The 24,784-nt window shown below is 36.9% G+C and overlaps 1 protein-coding gene across 1 annotated transcript in view; it reads right to left on the bottom strand.

Annotated features, from left to right (window-relative positions):
* Positions 1-1,671: 1,671 nt before the first annotated feature.
* LOC127426637 (ras-related protein Rab-26-like) overlaps positions 1,672-24,784 on the bottom strand; it is a 112,679-nt gene continuing 89,566 nt past the window's right edge. Inside the window, exons 6-9 of the mRNA XM_051673568.1 lie at positions 7,460-7,525; positions 7,210-7,266; positions 5,415-5,491; positions 1,672-3,631 (exon numbers count right to left, since the gene is read on the bottom strand). Of these exons, the coding sequence (XP_051529528.1) occupies positions 3,529-3,631; positions 5,415-5,491; positions 7,210-7,266; positions 7,460-7,525 (303 nt within the window). The 3' untranslated portion in view covers positions 1,672-3,528. The remainder of the gene's footprint in view (positions 3,632-5,414; positions 5,492-7,209; positions 7,267-7,459; positions 7,526-24,784) is intronic.

Genomic DNA, 24,784 nt, shown 5'->3' with positions numbered 1-24,784 from the left:
TTGCCACAGTATGCAATAAACTGGCATGTCTTAAGGTCAATATTAGGTCAAAAATGGCAAAAAAGAAACAGCTTTCTCTAGAAACTCGTCAGTCAATCATTGTTTTGAGGAATGAAGGCTATACAATGCTTGAAATTGCCAAAAAACTGAAGATTTCATACAAAGGTGTACACTACAGTCTTCAAAGACAAAGGACAACTGGTTCTAACAAGGACAGAAAGAGATGTGGAAGGCTCAGATGTACAACTAAACAAGAGGATAAGTGCATCAGATCTCTAGTTTGAGAAATAAGACACCTCACATGTCCTCAGCTGACAGCTTCATTGAATTCTACCCGCTCAACACCAGTTTCATGTACAACAGTAAAGAGAAGACTCAGGGGTGCAGGCCTTATGGGAAGAATTGCAAAGAAAAAGCCACATTTGAAGCAGTAAAACAAAAAGAAAAGGTTAGAGTGGGCAAAGAAACACAGACATTGGACAACAGATAATTGGAAAAGAGTGTTATGGATCTTAACCCCATTGAGCTTTTGTGGGATCAGCTAGACTGTAAGGTGCGTGAGAAGTGCCCGACAAGACAACCACATCTATGGCAAGTGCTACAGGAAGCGTGAGGTGAAATGTCACCTGAGCATCTGGACAAACTGACAGCTGGAATGCCAAGGATCTGCAAAGCTGTCATTGCTGCATGTGGAGGATTTTTTTATATGAACTCTTTGAAGTAGTTTAAGAAGTTCTGAATATATATATATATATTTTTAAATTGTAATAGTAATTTTTCACATTATTAATGTCCTGACTATACATTGTGATCAGTTGAATGCACTTTGGTGAATAAAAGTACCAATTTCTTTCTATAAGAGCAAAATCTGTACATCATTCCAAACATTTGGCCGCCAGTGTAGATAATAAAATATAAAAGATTATTTTATTGTTAAGATGCAACAACTTCCATATCTTTTAATCTTTCAGGTGACAGAAAGAAGAAAACTGATTAAAATGGACATTTGATATGACATTTAACAGCTGTTCATCTAATTAATTATATGCATCTATATAATAATATTCCAGGTTCAATACAAGTTAAGCTCAATCGACAGCATTTGTGGCATACAGTAAAAATTGAGGTTGCAGTGAGACACATATAATGGAAGTGAATGGGGCCAATCAGTAAATGTTAAAATACTCACTGTTCAAAAGTATAGCTACAAGACATAAGCAGCGTTTGTTAACATGATTGTAGTGTGACAAAATAGCCTAACCTTTTCTGTGTAAAGTTATATACAATTTCACAACTTTGTTGCCATTGACCCTATTCAGTTCCATTGTAAGTGCCTCACTGTAACCTACATTTCTGCCTTTTTTACTGAAATGGAGGAATGAGTCGAAAATATTTTTTGTTGTAATCAAAATTATGCCACAAATGCTTTGTATTGAAACTGGAATATTCATTTAATAGTTTTTCTATCATTCTGATTAGTTTCCTTTTTCAATGAAAGTGGTAGTGGATTCAGAGTTGCCACGGTTTTACACATAGTTTTATGTGCAATATGTAGTATTACAATATCTGTGGTAACTAAGGTAAGGTAATTAGATGCAACACAATGTTGTGTCCAGGAGGAGGCACTGTTAGATCATATTACTGTATTGAGAATACAAATGCAAAATTCACTTGACTTCACTGTCCAGTTTATTGTTGGGAATACAATACACATTACATAAAAACAACATGAATGAGGTTGACATTCACTTAAGTCATCACTCTGAATTGACCTATACCAAGATACACCTATACCAACCATCAATTCATGTAATTTATTCATAGGTGTCGATTTATATACATTAGGCTTATTGTCAAAATTGTCTAGGCAGCTAAAAATAGCACGTCAGTAAAAAATTTCTGATCACAAAATTATTAATTTTAAACTATATCTTGATCTTTCATTAGATCTGCTTTAGATAACACGAAAATAAAGAACAACACCAACAATGGAAAAACAACAAGAACAAAAGTGCAAAAGGCATAATGCTGGAAATGTAGTTATGAATATCTGTACAACATCACACATTTAACAATCCACAGTACACACAGTATCTTGACATAACATCATTTTGATCAATTCTGACACATTTTGAACATTATATAATGCAACTAATTTCTAGATAAAGCTGTCTATAATTTTAGCGTACCGTTTACATTACTAAATTTAAAGGCATTTAAGAAAACATCAATTATACATAATGCAGCCTAAATGCCATATTAATATTTTTTATATATACAAAGTACATACATTCATCTTTCAAATGCTTTATCATTTTATGAAAAGGTATGAAAAAATAAAATATGGCTTAAAATTGAAAAAAATACGAGGAGAGAGGATGTTATTCTGGAACATGTGTATCTGGGAAAGAGAGTGTGCATGTGCGTGCGACAAAAAGAAACAAAAAGGGTATTCTGATCTTCAGTACATTGGAGTGATTCTTCAAATAGGGGCACTTTTGACTACTTGAAACTGTGAAAAATTAAACTTCTCCAGACTAGGTTTTATCTATATTATTACATGTATCAAATGTGCTGGAATAAAGATCTTTCATGTGGATTTTGGTGTAATGTGTGGTACGGTAATGACGTGTAGGATTGCTTCAATAATGACACCAAATAAATATTCTCTCAGATCAGATCACGGTGTAAAGATCTTAAAATGAATGACATTTCTGATCTTCAAACCATCACATTGGCAGAGCTGTGCTCCCCTGTCAATTCTCATTTTAATGATGTCCAAATGCATGCTTTTTTAGGAACTCAAAACTCAACTGTTGTCTAAAATGTAATGGTGAATGACAGCACTCCAATATTGGGGACAGTGAATCTGTTACAAAACAAATATAATTAAACACAGAAATCCAAATTTTTTCCCAAGTTCTCAGGGGAAAAATGCAAGCAGCATTTCCCTGATTTAAATTTTTTTTTAACATTTACTGTAAAAAGAACAAAAAGTCAGGGTAGATAGAACAAATTTGGCTAATTTAACTTGCCAACTTAGTAAAAAGTAATTAAAGAGACAAAACCTTATAGTCTAAAAATAAATAAATAAATCCAAATCAACCTATGGGACACAAAAGTTCCCCAGTAGAAGAATTAATTCAAGACTGAGTCATGAGTATTAAAGATACATTCACAGCTGCTCGGAGAGGTGGGTCAGGAGAACAATGCAAGAGTGTGATGAAACATCATTCATTCAAAGCGCACATCTGTATTTACTGACTGTCTGGGGAGTAAATATTTATAATATGATCGTGTGCCAATTACATTCTGATGAGTGCTTCTTTTTACATTCTGTTTGCTTTGTGCTGTTTAGTATTGTTTGCAAGCTGTGCGGCGCAGGGAGGTCTAAAGAAAGAACAGAGCATTTGAAAATGAAAGTCTCCAGAGCCATAGGGTTTATGACAGATATCCAATTTATGTGAGAGAAGAGGATGAAAGTGGAAAAACACACTAACAGATAGATGCACACACAAGCACACGGGTTTAGGAGTGACAGCATCCAGCTCCCTTCATCTCCTTGTTAACATACTCATGCAGCTGAAACTTTGGCTCGTTAGGTTCCTTCATCTCCCTGTGCTTCAGTTCCCTGAGAGATGGGAGGGAGACTTGAGTTTTCCTTTGATAACTTTGCAAACATACTGACACATTTTTACATAAAATGATACATAAAAGGCTTTGTGTTTAAAGGAAACATTTTGTGTACCCTGATAAAGTTCATTCATTGTATATTAGCACATATGATCCTATGTGCCTAGAACTCCAGGGGCCGGTTACACCAGCTGTGCGCAAGTTAAAACTTAGCCTAGTTGCGGCGTAAATGGGCACTAAGTCACAATTTACACCCTACTAAATATTTGAGCATTGCACCATTAAACGTAGGTAGGACGTTACCCTACGTATAAACTCAATATTTACGGCAGACTCCGACCAGGAGTAACGGATGGAATAAAAAAGCATCAATGAGCTCATGTTTTGGCTGACAGGCATCAGTCCTTTTGACACGTATCATGATATTGGCATTTACACACGTGTACATTTACGAGAGAGAAAAAAACTTATTTTAAACAGCTCTTCAGCATGAAACCGATCTAACGGTGCAGTTTTCAGGATGCATCGCCCGGTTGAAGTTTCAACATATACAAAATCTATATAGGAAATTAAAATGAATAAATGTCTATTTTTCCAGCCTGTTGTATTAGTATTTATTTATCACCCCTCATTTATTTTAGATACAGTTCCTATATATTATTTACACAGGGCAAATATACTATTTATTAAATCTACTTTTATTACGTATCGTATTTTAATGGGGATATAATTTATTACAGCTGACAGTTACGTGAACAAATGAGGTTTGAACATCAACCGTAACAAGATCAAATTGAAGCTGATGTTTTTTTAACACTTCTGTGTACAAATTTGAAGGCTGTTTATTGGATAAATACAAGTAAATGTCATATTATGCGACTATGCATTACTTTACAGAAAGCTTATGACCTACTAGTTAAGTCTTGCCTTAAGAACTGGTGGTGCAACCAAATTAAGCGCTGACTTAGTTACAAACTAACTAGTAGTTACTAAGCCCTTAGTGTGAACTTTACTTCCCACAGAACTTATGCACAGCTGGTGCAATCCTACCCAGTTTTCTTTGGAGGATTCTTTTTCTTTCTTTCTTGGAATCCATATATCAGTCAGTCTGCCTATCGGTCTTGTCTTTTCCTTTCTTTCTTTCTTTCTTTCTTTCTTTCTTTCTTTCTTTCTTTCTATCTATCTCCCCCCCCCTCTCTCTCCATCTGTCCATCCATCCGTCTTTCTATCTAGAACACCCACCATTCACTGTTTTTCACATCCCTTGATCCTAGCATATTTGTTTATTATTGTAAACATTTCTGCTAATATTATTAAGCTGTCAGATACCAATAAGAGTGTAGTTAATTTGGCTCCATTTAACACAGTTTACCATCTTTAACCCTCTGATGCAAAGTGTCAACTACAGTGAAAATATCTTTAAAAGCCATTTTTGTGATGTTACATCAAAAACACCATGGGTCATTTGCAACAACTGTTGTAGGTTAATGGTTTAAAAAGGGCACATTTTTTGCTCACCTATTGCCATTGGCTTACACTGGCTTACATTACAACCCTTAATGCGTGATGTCCACTACAATGGACAAATGTTTAACTATCTCAAACAACAACATTTTTTGGCAAAAAGAAAAGATGGGAAATGATTATATTCTTGCTTTTTTTCTTGCTATATATTCATCATATGGTTAAATCCATTCCACAGATTTCCCCCCAAAATCAGTGTTGGAAATGTGGAAAAAGTCTACATATTCCATCAGGAGAGATTATTATGAGAGACTCACTTGGCTACAGCAGTGAAGGCCAACTCCACATTCAGACCAGATTTAGCGCTGGTTTCCATAAAGGGAACTCCAAACTCCTGTAGAACAAGGGAAACACAAGCAAGACACAGTATCTCAAGACATCAGAGCCATATAAAGGGATAGTTTACCCAAAAATGAATATTCTGTCATCATTTACTCACTCTCATGTTCTTCCTTATGACATTCTTTCATCCACAGAACACAAAAGGAGATGTTAGGCAGAAGCATCAGTCACTATTCATTTTCATTGTATCTTTTCTCCATACAATAAAAGTGAATAGTGACTGATCGTTAACATTCTGCAATCTTTTATTTTTTAGTGAACTATCCCTTTAACATAGTCATTTCATTTCTTCCTTACAACATATTGGCACAAATGTAACCTTTAGAAAAATGCATACTACAGTACATTTATAATTATTCAAAGGATCTCCACAAGATGACATGAACTGTGTGTGTATCATACACATGCACAATGAAAAATTGAAATGGGACAACCTTATGGTACAAGGACAATAAAAGAGGTTAAATAAAGTGCCCAGTGTTCTCAATATTATACTGTCAAACTGGCTCCATATTATACTGTATATACAGTATTTATTACACGACTCTCTGGAATACTTGATTCTAATTGGTCAATGGCGCCACTCTAACAGTCTGAATAAAATAATTTCACTCAAATCAATATTTCGTGCATTTATTTATTTATTTGGCAAGTAGTCTTGTAATAAGATGCATAATGAGCAGTCAGACATTTATTAATTACAAAATAAACACCGAAAGAACTCTGTCGCAAACCGGAGGTGTATTTCAGCTGTACAGCAATTTATTTCTTCTCACACAATTACATAATTTCAGCACAAATCAATGTTTCATGTGCATTTATTTGTTTATTTGGCAAGTAGTCTTGCAATAAGCTGGATAATGATGAGTCCAACAGTCATTTTCATAAAGTAAACACCAACAACCTGATCACCCTGTCAGGGTTTATTTTGCGATAACAACCGGCTGACAGTACATTATCACTTTCATTTCCATTTCTCTGGACCTACTTTACATCACTGTCATTAACTTCTATGTACTTAATAAGTGCATTATATGAAATGCTTATGTACATATGTGTTGTTTAATTGTACTTACATTTAAAGTATCTGCGTTTAACATGTAGTTACACAATAAATACATCTTTGATGTATTTTAATGTTAGTGCATAGCAGTTAATGACACCAAGTATAAAGTGGGACCATTTTTTGTACCCACATCCAAAAATTTACTGTAAAGCTGACTTTTGAACAGTATCTGCTGGCAACTTCATCCTACATCATTTGCATGCACAATAAAAATGTCTTTATAAATGAATTTGAATTTTTTTAAATAAACAAAAGTATTATAATTTGTGCAATAAATGGTAGGGTTGGTGGAGGGTTTGATGTGTGGGTTCAAGGCGTGGTGCGAGTCCTTGAATAACCTATAACATGCGAGGAAGGGCAGCCAGTGGAGTTTCTGGAGCACCCCTAGGAAGTTGGTGCCCTACACAGACTGCGTAATATGCGTATAGGGAGCGGTGGTACAGACAGTAAGTTAATACAGTAATTCATTTTTGCGTCCATGCCAATGGAAAAACAAACTTAATATAGCCCTGCTCACTTTAATAATTATTATCATAATGGTGTGACATCCAGATGTTATGTTGCCAAATTTATTTTTATTTATTTTTATATATTTTTAATATGACGCATCCTGGATCCTGATTTAAAATGAATGGATCACTCACCATGGCCAGTTTTTCCCCCTCCTCTCTCTTCACAACCCTTTCATGTGTTGCATCAGCCTGAAAAAAAATCAATCAATCAATCAATCAATACAAATGCATTATCTAGAATCAGTTAAACATACCATGTTTGCTATATAAATTATTTATGAATTAAACGCTTTGCTATCCAAATACTTCTTACTGTTATTCTCTGCTTGACCTATTCAAAGGCCCATGTTAATTGAGATACCTCCCAGAATGCTTTACTCACCTTGTTACCCAGGAGCATGATGACTACATTCTGCTGAGCAAACTCATGTATCTCTGTGAGCCAGGCCTGTGGAGAGAGAACAACTGACAGCAATTGTATTGTAAATTTACGGGAAATAACAATAATCTCACACATGCATAACACAAACACTATTGTATCTCAGGTTTAAGGCACCAATAAAGTTTAGAAATGAATCCTTGAAGAAAAAGGCCATAGTTCTGACCTAGTATTAGAGTCAAAGTCATTAAAAGGAGATAGATATTTAATCAATAAACCACTGACATTTTGATAGGGTGAATTTGCACCAGCCAAGAAATGAGCTAATAAGGAAAACCATGGAAAAATGGCATTCACGAGAGAGAGAGAGAGAGAGAGAGAGGATGAAAACTGCTCTGGGGACATTAAGTCTGACCTCAGGTAAATGAAAGCCTCCTGTTAATATTGAGAGCAGGGAATTATAGGAGTGATACAATTCTATGACACACTGAGAGACAGGTGCTGGTGTGGCTATCCTTATGAGGACACTACATCACTTATCACTCATTGCTTTTATATGAGGTTAGGGGTTTAAAAGTGCTGTAAGTGATTTTAGCATTCTGAAGCTTTCATGTGACTGAGCCGTTGAATTAATCACACCCTCTCATTCCAAAACTCTGCCCGCCAAAGATCATTTTGAGACCAAAACCGAGCAAAAGAGCAGCATTGGTTGTTCCTGTATCTGTCAAATTCAACAGTGGCACAATAGCACACTCAACTGACAAACACTATGAATCATAGCCTCAATAATCTGCTTCAAATACGAGAACAAGAGAACGAGCAAAATGATTGACAGGTGAAAAGCGTCAATGTCCACGGTCTGTGGACACATTTTTGTTTGCTGTTTACAAAGTCTATAGCTGTCACAGAGACCAGTGAGATATCTCAGGACACTTTTTTCATTAATATCTTTAAGGGAGTAGGAAAATGTTTTGCATATTTTTCCATGAAAAAATTGCTTACAGCACCTTTAAACTTTGGTGCATTACTCATTTCCGCATTGGTTGTGCTATGGACTTGAGAGTAGGTTCTTTTGACTTGACAAGAACACATTGACTTTGAAAGGGAGAGATGTCAGTGAACCAGTAATATCAGTATCAGTAATATCAGTCAGTATATTGAGGTGAATGATTCCTTCGCTTAAAAGATTTGTTCAAAAAGACTGATTGTTCCACGAAGGAAACATCACTAGACTTGAGCCAGTGAGCAACCACTCAGAACACCATAGCCACCGCATAACAACACCCTAGCAAAAAGTTTTGTACTGGTAAGCACCACTCACACTTTTTTCAGAAAAGGTTAAAATATAGTATAGAAATTGATCAATGGACAACAACAGGACAGCAAAAAATAAATAAATATGAAGGTAGGGCTACTAAACATTAGATCTCTTTCTACCAAAGCACTAACTGTAAATTAAATTATTACAGATCATAGTTTGGATGCACTGTTTGACTGAAACCTGGTTTAAACCGGATTATTATATTAGTTTAAATGAATCTACTCCCCCCCACCCAAGTTATTGTTATAAACATGAGCCTCATCTGAGGGGTCGAGGAGGAGGTGTTGCTACAATTTATAGTGACGTTTTCAGTGTTACTCCGAGGACAGGATATAAGTTTAAGTCTTTTGAACTAATAATGCTTAATATGACACCGTCAGATATAAATAAAAAATATCTGTCGTCTTTTGCCCTTGCTACAGTATATAGATCACCCGGGCCTTACTCTGGTTTCCTTGGTGAATTTGCAAATGTTCTATCTGATCTAGTAGTTACTGTAGATAAAACTTTAATTGTTGGTGGCTTCAACATTCACACAGATAATGAAAATGACACATTGGGATTAGCATTTATCGATATTCTCAACTCTCTTGGAGTCAGACAAAATGTGACAGGACCAACTCATCACCATAATCATACACTAGATTTAATTCTGTCATATGGAGTTGATGTTGATACAATAGAAATTCTACCGCAGAGCGATGACATCTCAGATCATTACCTCGTCTCTTGTTTGTTGCGATCAGCTAATGTTATTCAATCTACACCATGCTATCATTCAGGTAGAACTATTCTTTCAACCACTAAAGATAGTGTAGAAGTTCCAATGATAAGGAAGGAAGCGGGGAGCAGGGTGGCAGTCCAGGTAAGTCAAGATTTAATGTTTTTTTTTCTGTCTAACAAACACAGTCTTTGGCTTTTCAGTTTCACAAGAGAGCACTGGCTTTTCAGCTTCACAACAGAATATACACTTTAGTTTCACAACTTCAGGTCTCTTTGTCCCTGACTCTCTCTGTCTCTCCGGCGTTCTCGGCAGCCTTTTCAAGCCTGTCTCCGTCGTCACTGTAATGAGACACAGGTGTTTAGTGTTAACAATCACCAGGTGATGGTCCTTACCGCATCCTCTCTCCCCAGTGACAGACACATGACCACGTCCCGCTCCACAGATAGCTTCACTAATAATCTTCCAGAATTGTCTCACATACTCAGTAAGCCAAAAATCCTAGAAGAACTTGATGAAATAACAAAAAATATAAATACATTCTTCTCTAGCACTCTTGATAGTGTCACCCCCCCTTCGATTAAAGAAAATTAAAGAAAAAAGCCTCACACCATGGTACAATGATCACACTCATGCTCTCAAGAGAGCAGCTCGGAAAATGGTGTGCAAGTGGAAGAATATAAAATTAGAGGTATTTGGCGGTGCATGGAAGGATAGTGTCTGTAGCTACAGACAGGCACTAAAAGCTGCCAGCTCAGCATATTTTAACAAACTCATAGGAAATAACCACAACAATCCAAGGTGTTTATTCAGTACTGTGGCTAAATTGGTTAGGAATAAAGCATCAACTGAACCAGATATTCTGTCGCAGCACAATAGTAATAACTTCATGAATTTCTTTACTGATAAAATTGAAATAATCAGAAATAAAATTGGAACTATGCAATCAACTGTCACAGCAGATAAGAAAACAGCATGTCAATTTTGCTCACGAGCAACTTCAATCCTTCGCTGTTATATGTCATGAAGAGCTAACAAAACTTAACAAAAAATCAAAAGCCACATCATGTATTTTAGATCCAATACCAACTAAGCTCTTAAAAGAGGTATTCCCAGTAATCTCAGAACCTCTTCTTAATATTATTAACTCCTCACACTGTTCAGGACGCAGACACATTCACTCAGTTTAAGTGTAGACTAAAGACTCCTCTATTTAGCCAGGCATACACCTAATTTATCCATCAACTCACAATTACGCTGCTTTAGTTAGGCCTGCCGGAACCAGAAACATCCATCATGATCTATAATTCTGCACAAAATTGAATGGCATCTATGCTAATATTATTCTATTTGTTTCCATGTCTCAACCTCAGGATTCATATCCCGAGGTTACCAGAGCCTGCCAGATCCAGCTCCGTTTCTGCTTGGTGTCGGACTCCACTGCTACATGTCGCTGAGAGATGACGTCAAATTGCAGCCAGTGCTAGCTAGACATTACTTCAGTTTTTGACTTCAGAGGATGAACTGATGCCAACTCCAACTGTAAGACATCGCATACTTCTTATGCCACAGCCTGAACCTTGGACTTAGGATGGACCCCACCGAACCTCACCGAAATGCCCTGCAGGTTTAACTGCGATGCACCTCATCATTGATCTCTGCCTGCATCACCTTTGTCTATTGATGGACTACACTCTTGAAATGGAATACATAGACTATCATTTAACTGCCAACAAAAGCCTTCATCAGCCAACTAACAAAGAACAATGCATCTATGTGAACTTCTGCAGCTAATCCAGGATGGACTTCAAAGACATTAGTAATTAATCTTACAGTTCATAAAAAAATAAAAAATAAAATAATATATATATATATATATATATATATATATATATATATATATATATATTTTTTTTTTATTTATTTATTTTTTTTATTTGTATTTTTAAAACATTGGACCTTAACCTTAACTTAATTTACAAATTTAAAACGCATGACTTGCACTGCACACAAATAACTAATATTGGCATTATATTCATGTTGTTTAACCAAAGGGGAACTGGCCCCCACAGTGAGCCTAGTTTCTCCCAAGGTTATTTTTCTCCATTAACCAACATCTTATGGAGTTTTGTGTTCCTTGCCCACACACCGAAGTGAATTGGCCACGCACCAAAGGATGTTAAATTTGAATGGGGAATTCAAGGAAATTCAACAAAGTCACACAACAGAAAAATGTAATTAGTCCACCGCTGTTTCTGAGACAAAAAATAAATAATTGTATCATTCATTTTGATTAGACATTTTCTCTGAAATAAGTTCAATACTGTCAGCAAAATGAACACAGAAATTGAAAGTAAATTTAATAAATAATCAAATATATATATATTAAATTCAAATTTCTATTGATAGCATTTCAAATGTTGATTATTGGTATCATGTATTGGGATATCATACACTTTATAATCAAATGCACGTTACATCAGTGCAGTGTCATTTATAAAGTAAATCATTAAAAACGACTAAAACTAAAAGGTCCCACTAACTTTTGTCTCAGCTTCAGATATGCTTGAATATCAGAAGTTGCATTGTTAAAACTGCACACACAAGATACAGGCTAATTATTCATTATAGGCCACGCCCAAAACATATTTGCTTATATCTGTGGAATGATTCGACGCATCAAAATTATTTTGATAACTTTTTGTCAGGAGGGTCTGTAGATGATATACACCAAGTTTCGTAAAAATCTGGCAAACGGCCTAGGACGAGTTTGAAAAATTAGGTTTTTCAAATAAATAGAAATTGTAAAAAAAAAAAAAAGTTTCTTGTGGAAATAGAAGTTCAAGTGGATTCAGAGATGCTACAAATTTGTATTGTAGCCTATACGGTTCCGGAGTTATGAGCAAAAAGGCGAATTAGCTAATTATACCACCAATGTGTGGCCGATTTTTAAAAAATTTGATATGTGGCTTCGAGTTGACACCCTGCTTGTATATAGTAATTTCCATAACCCTTGGCCATTCCCAATAAGAGTTATAAGGTGCTGAAATTTGATGGCTGCCAGTGGCCAATATTTGTTAATTTGTCTAATCGATTTTTTAAGAATATTTTAGCATTTGAACCAAAGAAGATGCATATTTAATTTGAACTTTTTCGCTCTAACGGCAGTAAAGTTATGACAGTTTTTTAGTTGTAGCACCCCCTAGGGGTGAAATTGTACGAAACTTTGCTGACATCTTCTAAACGTCAAAATGGCGGGAAAAATTCAAAATGGCGGGAAAAAATTATAGACAGAAATGAAAACAATATGTATGGCTTTACTCAAGGAAGTGAAGGTAAAAAATAATTTTGATTTTAGCCCTTAAGGTTGCAGAGAAATGAGTCAAAATGTAAAAGTGTTTATTATAGCGCCACCTAGGGTCACCAGCACATATAATGTGTCCATTCATTCAATTAAAGTGTAAGTTATACATACAATTTACAATCTTTAGAATGTGTAAATGGTTTTTTAATAACAGTGTTTAAGACAGAACATGCAAGGCGTTCCATTGAACAATTGGTCACCAGTGACGTTTTAGCACAGTGACATTTCAGGTCTCTTATGCACCATAAAAGAATATTTAATAAATATTGAACTTAAATTAAACTTAATACTGCATAACTAAATATTATTATGCAGTCAAATTGCATTTTTTATTTAAATAATTTGTTTGGTCTGTTTACTATGATCTGGGGTCACTGATGGAAAATGAGAATACCATTCTACCACCTAAATGTGGCAGCACTCCCACGCTCCCATGAGATGTTTGATCCTTCTACCATGTTTGTTTCATGTTTCGCTTCCTGCATTTTTAAGCACAATCAACACCAGTCCACTGATATGTGTCATTTTCTTTCATGGACCGAATAAAATAAAGGCGAAAGGGAAGTCTTGAATGTTCGAGTCATATTATTCTGTCCTAAAAGGCCACACAGCAGATTTAAAAAGCCTTCTGGCTGACAGAATGGCAGCAGCTGAATGTCATTTCACAAGCTAACACAAACAACTCACTCGCAATGACATGACTGCTAATGAATGGGACCTGGTTTGTCTAATTATAGAAGCTGAACCACTAAAATGCAGATTGTGCAAACATCTTTTACTTCTGCTTTTACTGTGTGAAATATGGGACTACTGTTACACATAAGGTGGAAATGTCAGAAAGCAAATAATGTATTTTATGGATATAGACTTTGCAATGTAATCGAAATGAACAGCTACTCTTTGAACATGAAAAAAATGAAAAGTAATGGAAATACTATGCTCTAATATTGCTTTTCTTGTATAAGCAGGTGATGGCAACCTCTGTGTCTGTATCACTGGAAAAAGCTTAACAGTCAATATCTCTCAACTTGCATTTAAGGATAAGTTTAAGCCAAAACTGATCGCCACATGTTGATTTTCGCCCATTACCCTGATTTAGTGTTGCATGTAAACACCTTAACCAGTGTTCTTGCCGGATTATCCAAAGTGAGCAAGTGTTGCATGCATGTTATTTTGAATTATTTATGGTTTGTCTTTAAAAGCAGAAAATAATTAAATGATTTCAAGTCTCATGTCAACACGGTTTTCTTGCGTTGTCAAATTTTTGGAATAAACTAAATATTGGTAGTCATCAGCATATTGGTGTGCGTGTGAACACACTCATTGAAATACTTTCAAAGTTTGCATCAGCCAATTACTGTTTCTGCTACAGAAATGTGTAGTGCCTTAAATGAATCCTACCTGCAGTGGCGGTTCTAGCTTGTATGGCGCCCTATGCGAACCCCGGCAGGCGCCCCGTGCCACCACTGGCAAGATGCCCATGTCACCTATGCCTAAATCCGCCACTGCCTACCCGTTGCAAAATTAATGTGACTTCCTTTATAAAACTACTATTAACAACTACTTTTCCATTGCAAACTCAGAATATTACTCTCTCCAAAATGAATATGTCATGGCAAGCATGTAGAATAGTGTCAAGGCAGTCAATTTATTAATAATTTGTACTGAGGCACCTTCTCCATTGACATCCATTCAAGCAGAACAGGTTCTGGCCTCCCTGTTGGGTCTTTGAGGTAAACTTAATTCTTTTAATAACTTATTAATTTTTAATTGAATCAGGTCACATAGTGGTGAAAATAGTCCTGGAGTTCACATTATTAAAGGGAGTCTGTATTGTGCATTTCTTTACCCATTTACACGTTTTGAATACAGCCTTCAGGCAGACTGTAAACTTTTTGGGAAACTACCCTGTGTGTATGATTATTTAAATAAACGCATGGTTAAACAAGATATTATTTAAACATTCCAGATGTAATTCACTCAATCGGAATGCTTCTCTCTCCATGTTTGATAGAACAAGCGCTAGTGAAAAGCTTGCAATACCTAGCAACAGTAACCAAGAGGGACAGGTCAATTCCACAGGAGTAACAGCAGACATAAACTTTCCATTCAATATCTCTAATTCAATTCAACAGAAAACTCATCCATCTTTGTGTTTGCAGTAAGGACATATTGTTTAACAAATTTTAAACAATTTAATGAAATAATTATCATTTATGTCCTTCATATTATGTTAAAATATAAAACAAAACAGGAAATTGTAAATGGGGTGAGGGGTGGAGGGGGTCCTTTCTTAGTCGTCTTCCTGCATCTATAACAAATATGTATAAAACGGACAGGTTGTATAAAGTAAACGCTACAATAGTGTGCAACTTGAGCTAACTTACTCTTTTGTATTACATACAGACAGCACAACAAAATGACTGTGATCAAGAGGCTCCTCTTAAAACAATTTAATTGAAACGTTTCACTTGGGTTTCTGAAGTGTGACGGATTTGGATGTGCATATCAAGAATGTTAATGTAATGGAGGCAGTTGCTGGTTTGTGTCAGACTAATCATGAGTGATAAATAAGACTTATTTACCAAAGACGCAACATAACATGGCTAGAATATCAATGGAGGAAAAAGGAGATGGGACAAGAGGATGCTGTGGAAATAGAACAGAGAAAAAGACAGGTTTAATGGAGAGATTAAGCTGTTCAACAGAAGATTAGAGAGAGAATAATGGGAATGGAGATAAAGACAACTGAGATTAGGAGAAGAGGAAACAATTATGCAGAAGTAATTGGTTTGGCATGACTGAAATTCAGCTGTTAAGCCAGGAGTAATAGAATGATAGAAATTAATTAGATAAAAATAATGAGTGAACATCATGCATACTCAGGCCAGGCATCCAAAGATATGGGCAAGGTTACAGATGTTAGCAAAGGAACCAGCAAATTCATTTCGGTCACTTTGGCAGTTTGTAAAGAAAGAGAGACAGAGTAACAGAGTGTTAGGGCACTGTATGTATTCTTGTTTTCAAAAACTGCGAGCTACAGCACGACAGAATGGAAAAATCAGAGGGGTCTCAAGATGTTTTTAAGTTTAACTTTTAATTTTACAAAAACTTTGAAAAATGTGGTGCCATCACCATCAGTTACGTAAAAATGTAATCTTAGAGTGACAATGCAACGTCTGAATCACGTTCATCATTGATAATATGAACGCAATTACTTCCTGGTTTCCATGGGACCGGAACCAGTGTCTCTGTTCCAGCGTACTGGAACATTTGTTAGCAAAATGTCAACTTCCTGTGTGATCTTTTTGTTGCAGTGGTTAAAGGCGTCTGTCTAGTGCATGATATCTCAGTAACTGAATATAGAATCTTTATCACCATACAACCAGGGCTGGTGGAACTTATCATAGGCACAATGTAGTTAAATGCCTTAATCAAGGCAGGGATGGACAAGCCATTGGTAGCAACAGAACTTCTAGTCTCTGGCTAATTTTTGAAACCAATTTGAATATATTTGAAAAGTAAATTCACAAACGGTGGCATGGTGGTGTTACACCCTAAAAGTTTGGTCACAAATATTTATGTATTGAGTGAATATGATGATTGTTTGGTTTATTTTTGTGGTGATATGCTTTATTATTTCTTATATATTGATAACATGCAATTCCCTGAGTGGACAGTAGAGGGGGCGGTGTGCTGTTTAGTGAATTTGGAGTTCCCTTATGACTCAGTACACTTGGCATTACGTTCTGCTAATGCATATGTGAGTTTCCTTCCACACAACCTAGTTGAAACCTCTCTACAATAATGCCAATATTCTAATATTGGCTATGGTGTTTGAGCCCCGCCCTTTTAGGCGGGAAGCTGACAGCTATAAAAGCAGGCGCGCAAACACCATTCCTCGGAATTTTCTTCCATCAAGACAGCGATTCATCTCTCGTCTAGAAGCTATACTACTACTCTACTGCTTCGCCATCAACTACACAAGTCAGTGGGTGGGATCTTCACGGCAACTAGAAGACTCTTCGCTCTCCTGCAGTGCTCAGGCGAACATCACTCTGCCTCACCACTTGACGCTTCGCTGGTGAACGGGCTGCTTCAGTATCCTGATTCCTAGTGAGTTGCTTACATGTTCGTGTCTTTTTAAAGATTCGTTCTGTAAGTGTTCCTTGTGCGAGAGGCACATCCCGCCATCAGATCAGCATAAGAGCTGCATTCACAGCTCACATGGAGACAGGCTGCCCTCACTACGAGTGCATGAGTCTCAAGATGCTTTGCTTGCAAATCGCCCTCGTTCTGAGGGACGATTCAGCCTCCTACGCCCTCCCACCCGCCTCTTCTGTGACACCTGAGGGATCACATGAGGCGGCACGGTGGGGCCGTGAGGTCGAGCAGGATGAATTTGAGGTGGACCCTCGCCCCGCGAGCCCCTCAATCTCAATGTAACGCATCTATGCCGATACATTATGTGCAAGCCATGGACCAAACTGAAGCAGCCGTATCAGCGCACGCCCTTTGCAGACTGGAAAAACCCCGCCGTGCAGCAAAGGGCACCGCCCTTTGGAGCGGAATGCAGAGCTCGCTGTTCCCTCCAGGTCTGCTCCAAAGAAGGCTCAACTGGAGACACACAACACTGTTCCCCATCTCCCCACTGTTATTTGGAACACTGCTGTTCACAATATTGTTCAAAATGTTGTTTCTGTGTCTCATATTAAAATAAATGCTATGAAAAATACAAAAAAAGAATACAGTGCTCATTGCACATGCACGAGACACTCACACATTCTCAATAAAGAGCTCTTTTCCCACTTTATCATACAATGAACAAACCAAATTGCCCTCTGTCCTGTTACGTAGACGTGTGGCGAATCCTTACGGGTATTTCAGATTAGGTGCTAAAAATGATCGAACATGGGTATACGATCCAGTTTGCATGTCGGCCACCCCGTTTCAACGGCGTTCTGTCTTCCATGGTTTATTCATAGAGTTTCTATAGAGGAGCAAGACAATTAAATACACCTCGGCCAGCTACAGTCCCAACTTAGGACCTAACTTTGGTCCTAAAAGTGCTCGCAGGGCCTCCCTTCGAGCCTTTGTAATCTGTTGATTTGCACATGCTCTCTATTAACACCGCACTACTGCTGGTTCTGGCCTCAGTAAAACGGGTCGATGACTTACATGCACTATTAATTGACAATTCATGTCCTGGTCTTTCAAAAGCCACTGTCAAACCCAGAAAATGCTATGTGCCTAAGGTTCTAACCACGCACTTCAGAGCGCAGGTGTTTCACCTTCAAGACATCTTCCCTCCTCCATTTAATTCGGATGAGGAACAATCCTTGCATTTGATATGACCTGTGCGGGCGCTACATGCATACGTTGAGCGCACCTGCCAGTTCAGACTGTCTGATCAGCTTTCTGTGTGCTATGGAAGACACACAAAAGGAATATCCATCTCCAAGCAAAGACTTTCTCACTGGATCGTTGATGCGATTGCCCTGGCTTACGAGTTGCAGGGTAAGATTTGCCCAATTGGTGTTAGCACACTAGAATCATGGCCTCCTCATGGGCGTGGACGAACGGTGTGTCTTTACAAAATATATGATTTGCAGCAGGATGGTCTTCTCAAAACACGTGCAAGGTTTTACAACCTAGACGTAACGTCTCTCTCTTCACAAGTCTTCTCTGTTTAGAGTGCTTGTTATTTCGTTTACCAAACATATACTTATGCCCCTCCTTTAAGTATGGGTTCCCCATGCATTCAGGCCGTTGTAATTTACCATAAAGTCACACGCACTTTCATTATAAATAAACTTCCTTACTGACTGGGTTTAATAACGGGATTAATTCATACTATATGACTATAATTCATATATCCATTCTGAGTGCTCCCCTCCTGGCCCAACATGAGGGTCACTCACTTGCGGAATACTCATATCGGTCGCCGTCCCACGACACTGCAGCATCATGTTTCCTCTCTGGAAGGTTATGTCGTGTAGTGCGATGTGATGGGATTCTGTTCCCCATATGTGTTAGCAGAACGCAATGTATAGTGAACTGAGTCGTAAGGGAATGTCTCGGTTACATACGCAACCTTGGTTCCCTGAGACGAAGGGAACAAAACATTGTGAATGCTAGCTGCACTACAAGACTCAGAGTTCTTTGAGGTGAGAGCGCCTACTTTTATAGCAGACAGCTTCACACCTAAAAGGGTGGAGCTCAAACACCATAGCCAATATTAGAATATTAACATTATTGTAGAGAGGTTTCAATTTGGTCGAGTGGAAGGACACTCCCATATGCGTTAGCAGAGAGCAATGTCTCTTTCCCTTCATCTCAGGGAACCGAGGTTACGTATGTAACTGAGACATTTTATTGTGTACCGCTGCAACTGGCAGCCATTACCAGAGCAGTCACACTAATGAAAGCAGCAAAACTCTTTCCGATTCCTTATTCCTGTGTTTTAGGTGGGTAAATCTTGTTATAAAGCAAAGACTTTGGTGATATAACATCATAATCACTTAAGTAAAGTGTATAAACTGTCAAAGTTAATTATTTTGTACTTAAACATCGTGAATGGAGTTGATTTCCCAAATTTGTTTCACTGAGGCATTACGTAGTTGACGACCATTATTAGTCATGATGAGGTAACTTATAAACTTATATTCAAGTTAATATGGTAAGCTCCTGCACACTTAAACCCCCTTACAATTGCTGTGTTTGTTATAGTGCTGATGTAACATATAGTTATGGTCTATATTACACAGTTAAGGTAGCAATGATAACAATATAATTAGTAATCAGAGTAAATGATTGATGACTAAATAAATTCACTGGGCTTGCTTAGATAATTGAGTTTTGTGTCTATATAACACATAAGAGTGACTTGCTCATTTATTTGGTTGAAAGTGTACAATCTATTCCTTAAAGATATATGTTTTACTAAACGTTGGGAACTATTACTGAGGGAAAATGTCAGTCTTTTGAAGTAACTGGTGAAGGTTCATGAATACATTGAAGAGAATGTATATTAATGTGTATTAGTGTATAATGAGGGTTTAAAAGAATCACCCTGAAATAATTTGGTGACTATCAGGATTTATTGATGATACAGAATGCACATGTGATGTGTTGAAGGCTGTTAAATGTTGAACAAGAATGTTAAGGAAACTTGATAAGAGATTGCATTGATAATTGTAATAAAACATTACCAGAGCGGTCATGCTAAAGAAAGCAGCACAACTCTTTCCATCTCCTTATTCCTGTGTTTTAGATAAACTGCACTGTGCCACTGCCATCTAAACCAGAGGTGTGTAACAGTGGCTCAGTGGGTAGCACTGTTGCCTCACAGCAAGTAGGTCACCTGTTCGAGTCCTAACTCAACCTGGGCCTTTCTGTGTGGAGGATAAGCAGCTATAGAAGATGAATGAAAATTCACAAGCAATTTAATAGCCAGAAAAAGTTCCGATATTGTCAGTCTGGACTAATTAGACAGCACTGGTGGATCTCTTGGGCAGCAGCTGACACCTCCCTGCAAACAGCTCGCAAACACACACTAAACTATTCTTTCCCGCATTTACAGCTCTATATTATTGATGATTGCTAATCTATTGTGTAATAGTAAAATACTGCCTTTGCGACAAATCAAACTACAATGAAAATCAATATACAGTGGTCCCAAAAGTATTTGAACAATTCACTCACACTTAAAATATATGAATTTAATTGCATTAGATAACAAAATATCAAAGCAAGTGGCACTTGCAAACATATAATGCTAGAGCTTTTCTCATAACTAACTTTCTGAGCCATTTTTGTTCTAAGCCAAGTTCACAGGTGTGCTAACAGAGTAAGTGTGGTTCACCACATTAACAATGGGCATGTTACACTAATGTTTGATAACCATAAAGTGACTACATTTGTCTTAATTTTGAACAATATACTGTCTCTTTTGTTTTATCATACAACCTTACAAAAAGTGAGCTCCTGCAATGTTTCTTTAAAATAAATACATTTTCTTATCTTATAAAAAAAAAAAAAAAAAAAAAAAAAAAAACACATAAGCACCATTAGATCCAGTTAAAGAGAATCTGTGTGCCAATAATGCAGAGGATGGTCATGTCTCATCGGTTAGCTCAGGTCTTGTCATCTTTTGTCTCTTTGATTTGTCTGACTTTTACTTAAACCTCTGTGGGCACAACCATCGCTGTATGACACTGGAATGTGTCGCCGCATGTGTTTGATTGAGAATACTGAAAGATGTTGTAAAACCGTGAGTCAATCATTGGCTGGACAGCAGGTGGGTCTCTCCCACACGTGTCACACATTTTGTGACCTCCCATCTGCTCTGCGGCTCTACCTCTGAGTCTTCTTCTCTCATCCTCAATCTCTCTGCACGATTTCTCACACAGCTGACATCTAGGGTTCCAGGTTTCCGCTGTGCCTCATCACAGCAGGATGCAATGAGATGATGGATGGATGAATCTCCCTCATTCTCCCTCATTGCCACTCAGTTTTGGGGAAGATACTTTTAAGTTGTAGCTTATAGGGTTTGTACTGACTAGTCAATTAGCTCTGCCACTAATCAACACGTTGGGTCTGAGCTTACTAGTCATGGATCACATAGCTTCAGTTGCACCTATTCTATTTATTGTGACAGCAGGTGGAAAATGTCCTAGTTTGTTCACAAACAATGTCCCAGTGTAGCTGGGTTAAAAATGAACCTCGCCACATTCACTGCGGGCATCTAAGATGGACTCATTTCATTTAGTGTTTCATTTTGAGTTAGAGCATTTTTTGCCCTTATACATTTTGCATTTCTGCTGCATTTTTTCACTTGAATTCAGTGGCATTCTTGCCTCAAGCCTCCATTAATTTCTGACCCTGATCTATATATTTGCTACTGAATTCTATTTTACTCCACCAGCAGCTGATGTGTGGTGAGGGTACTGGCGCATTATGGTTGCCGTCATCCAGGAGGATGCTGCACACTAGTGGTGGTTGAGTAGAGTCCCCTGTTCTCTATGTAAAGTGCTTAGAACATATTCTAATAAATACAGTATTATTTTGTAGGTCACTACAAAAAAAGATGTAAACTCTTGTTTTGGAGACATGAGAAGATACGTTGTACAAGAGAGCTCCCGGTTTTGTTCATTGGTTGATAATTCTTTAGATAAATATAAAATTCTACACAAAATGTTGTAAAATTGCCTTAAATATGTGTTCACAAGAGTCATATTTTAAAATTGAGTGTTTGTTATGGATCATTTTTGAAGGATGCATATGGATTGCATGTGTGGAATTTGACCACGTTTGTGCACATGTGCAAGAACTGGGTATGTTAATTTAGTATTAATTAATGATTTATAGCCTACAGTGTTTTCCAGTTTAGTGGATAATTGTAATACATTTTATATGTGAAAATATGTGTAATGAGAATTTTATTGTTTGAACTGTTGTACATGTCCTTGAAGCCTGGTTATAAATTCATAGAATGTTTTGAGTGATTTAAGCATGTGTTAAATGCATAAAATGCTTGGAGTGATTTAAGCATGTTTAATGAATAAAATGCTGTGAATGATATAAGAATGTATTAAGGTGATGTATGCTGAAGCATATGAGTAGGCTAATGCTCCTTTTTGTGTTTTCTTTTGACATTAGCCTCTACCGTATTTCATTGTACCTTATTTCATTACCTCATAAGTATAAAGACACAGTTTTTGCATTTTCTTTCTTTTTTTAATACTATACGGCCTCATCGACCACTGTTTTTCCTCTTTTTCCAACAGCTGTCAGCATAAAACCCCAGAAAAAAAAAAACAGATTGAAAAAGAGTGATGTGGGCTCTAATGGTAATTGTGTTTAATGGGTTGGTCTGACTACCCTATCAAAGCCTACTGTAATCAGCAGTGTTGTTCAGCCACAATTGCAGCTGATTGCATGACATCTTAGAGACCAGACTGAATTGATTGCTAAAGCTACGACTGCAGTTACGACTCGTTATGGCCGCAACATGAGTCTGGACCAATACAAATCACAAATGAAGAAATTATTAAATATATGCTAATATAGGTTCTTTTATTAGGGATGCACAATTAATCGAAAAATAATCGAGAATACAATTACAGCTGCCGCAATTAACTAATTGTGAAAAGTGTCAATTACAGCACTCCATTTACATCTACTCCCTTTGCATCAAAATGTTTTGGTCCATTGTGTATATGAAGGCAATGACAAGTCAAAGGTGAGTAGATTACTCTTAAGGCATATCAGTAATGCTCACTTTCTGTGTTTAATTTATTCAAAACCTTTGTTTTTCATGCAATTAAAATAATGAAGCAATTAAGGAACAAGGTTTTCAGCTTGTTTTGGATGTGTAGCCTACAGTACAGAAAGAATATGGCATGTAGTTGCTCCATATAAAATCACAATTCTATTAAAATGAATAATTGCATTACAATATCAAGGATTATAATCGACAATTATGATTTTTATCATAATAGTGCAGCCCTAACATTTATTGCCATATATGCATCTTAGGAATTTGTTCCTTGCCACCTTTGCCTTTGGCTTGCTCACTGAAAATTCACTATTTTTCTATGTCTTCTATTTTGTGTAAAGTAGCTTTGGAATAATATATTTTGTAAAACTTGCAACTGACACAAGCTTAGTTATGATAATCCTCCATTTATCCAGTCAATATGACCTAGTAAATATCCTCAAACTAATCCAACAAAAAACTGTCCATCAGCCACTCTAGTGTTAACACTAACACAGTCAGTTACACTGTTCAGATTGACCCAGTATTCAGGGTTAATTACAAGCAACATGAGGAACCAGAACACAGAAAACAAATTTCCTCTCTACATTCCAAGTCCAATAGCCCCCATCCCTCAATCCTTCTTCTGTTCTCTTATCCTTATTAATGTGACTGACTGTGGCTCTTACAAGCCAATCCACTCAGCTCTGCAATAAAAGAGATGGAAAGAACCATTGATTTTCATTCTTTAAATTGCAAACAAAGGACAAAACAAAAACAAAACAAAAAAATCAACAAATTACATAATTTTGGCCTGCCTGTTGGGAGGCTGAGGGAGAAAAATTTGGTTATGTTTACAGATTGACAGAGGAGCTCGAACTGACATGTTGGAGCTATAAAACAGCCTTAGATAACCAGAAGTCTCATTAAAAAACTGGAATTGTTTGTTGGCGAATATTGGCTGAAAAGGGACACAGATGATATTCAGTGGATCAGATGTTGCTGTCTTTGAGGTTAAGTGCAGAAATCTTTCATAAAAAAAAAAAAAAAAAAAACATTAATAAATATTAGTAAATATCCTATACCATATGTTCATGCTTCAAAAAGTCAGAAAAATGGGCATACATTTATGGGGCCTGTCTGTGATGTGAAGGGCCTCCAAAAAAATCCATTATGTTTCATATTGTTTCTGTTCCACAATGTGTGTATGTAGGCAGCATTTTAAGGCATCATAGGTGCATTTCCAACTTTAAGGCTGTTCCAAAATTTTGAACTAAATTATGCTGTAGTTGCAAAATATAATTATGTCGCCTTCCAAGATATCATCGTTTGGCCAAATTCTAAGGCATCATCACATGTAGCTTCCACAAAGAAGATAATCTCAAAATGTACTGCAACACGGTCAGTAAAAAACATTCATCTAAATTGGTGGAAGCAATGAGCCCTCTAGACGACAGTACAGGATTGTTTTCTGAAATAGTTTTGCGTGCCCTTGCAATAGTTTGCATTCCCTCGCAATAATTTTTGCATTCCCTCACAATAGTTTGTGTTCTCTCGCATTAAGTTTGTGAGTCCTCGCAATAGTTTGCATTCCCTCGCAATAAATTTACCATTGTTTTACTACAGTAACCATATTTTAACCATGATAATCTTAGTGAAACCAC

Source organism: Myxocyprinus asiaticus, chromosome 36, assembly GCF_019703515.2.
Source record: "Myxocyprinus asiaticus isolate MX2 ecotype Aquarium Trade chromosome 36, UBuf_Myxa_2, whole genome shotgun sequence".
Lineage (NCBI taxonomy): Eukaryota > Metazoa > Chordata > Actinopteri > Cypriniformes > Catostomidae > Myxocyprinus > Myxocyprinus asiaticus.
This window is presented reverse-complemented; position numbering and strand designations above follow the sequence as displayed.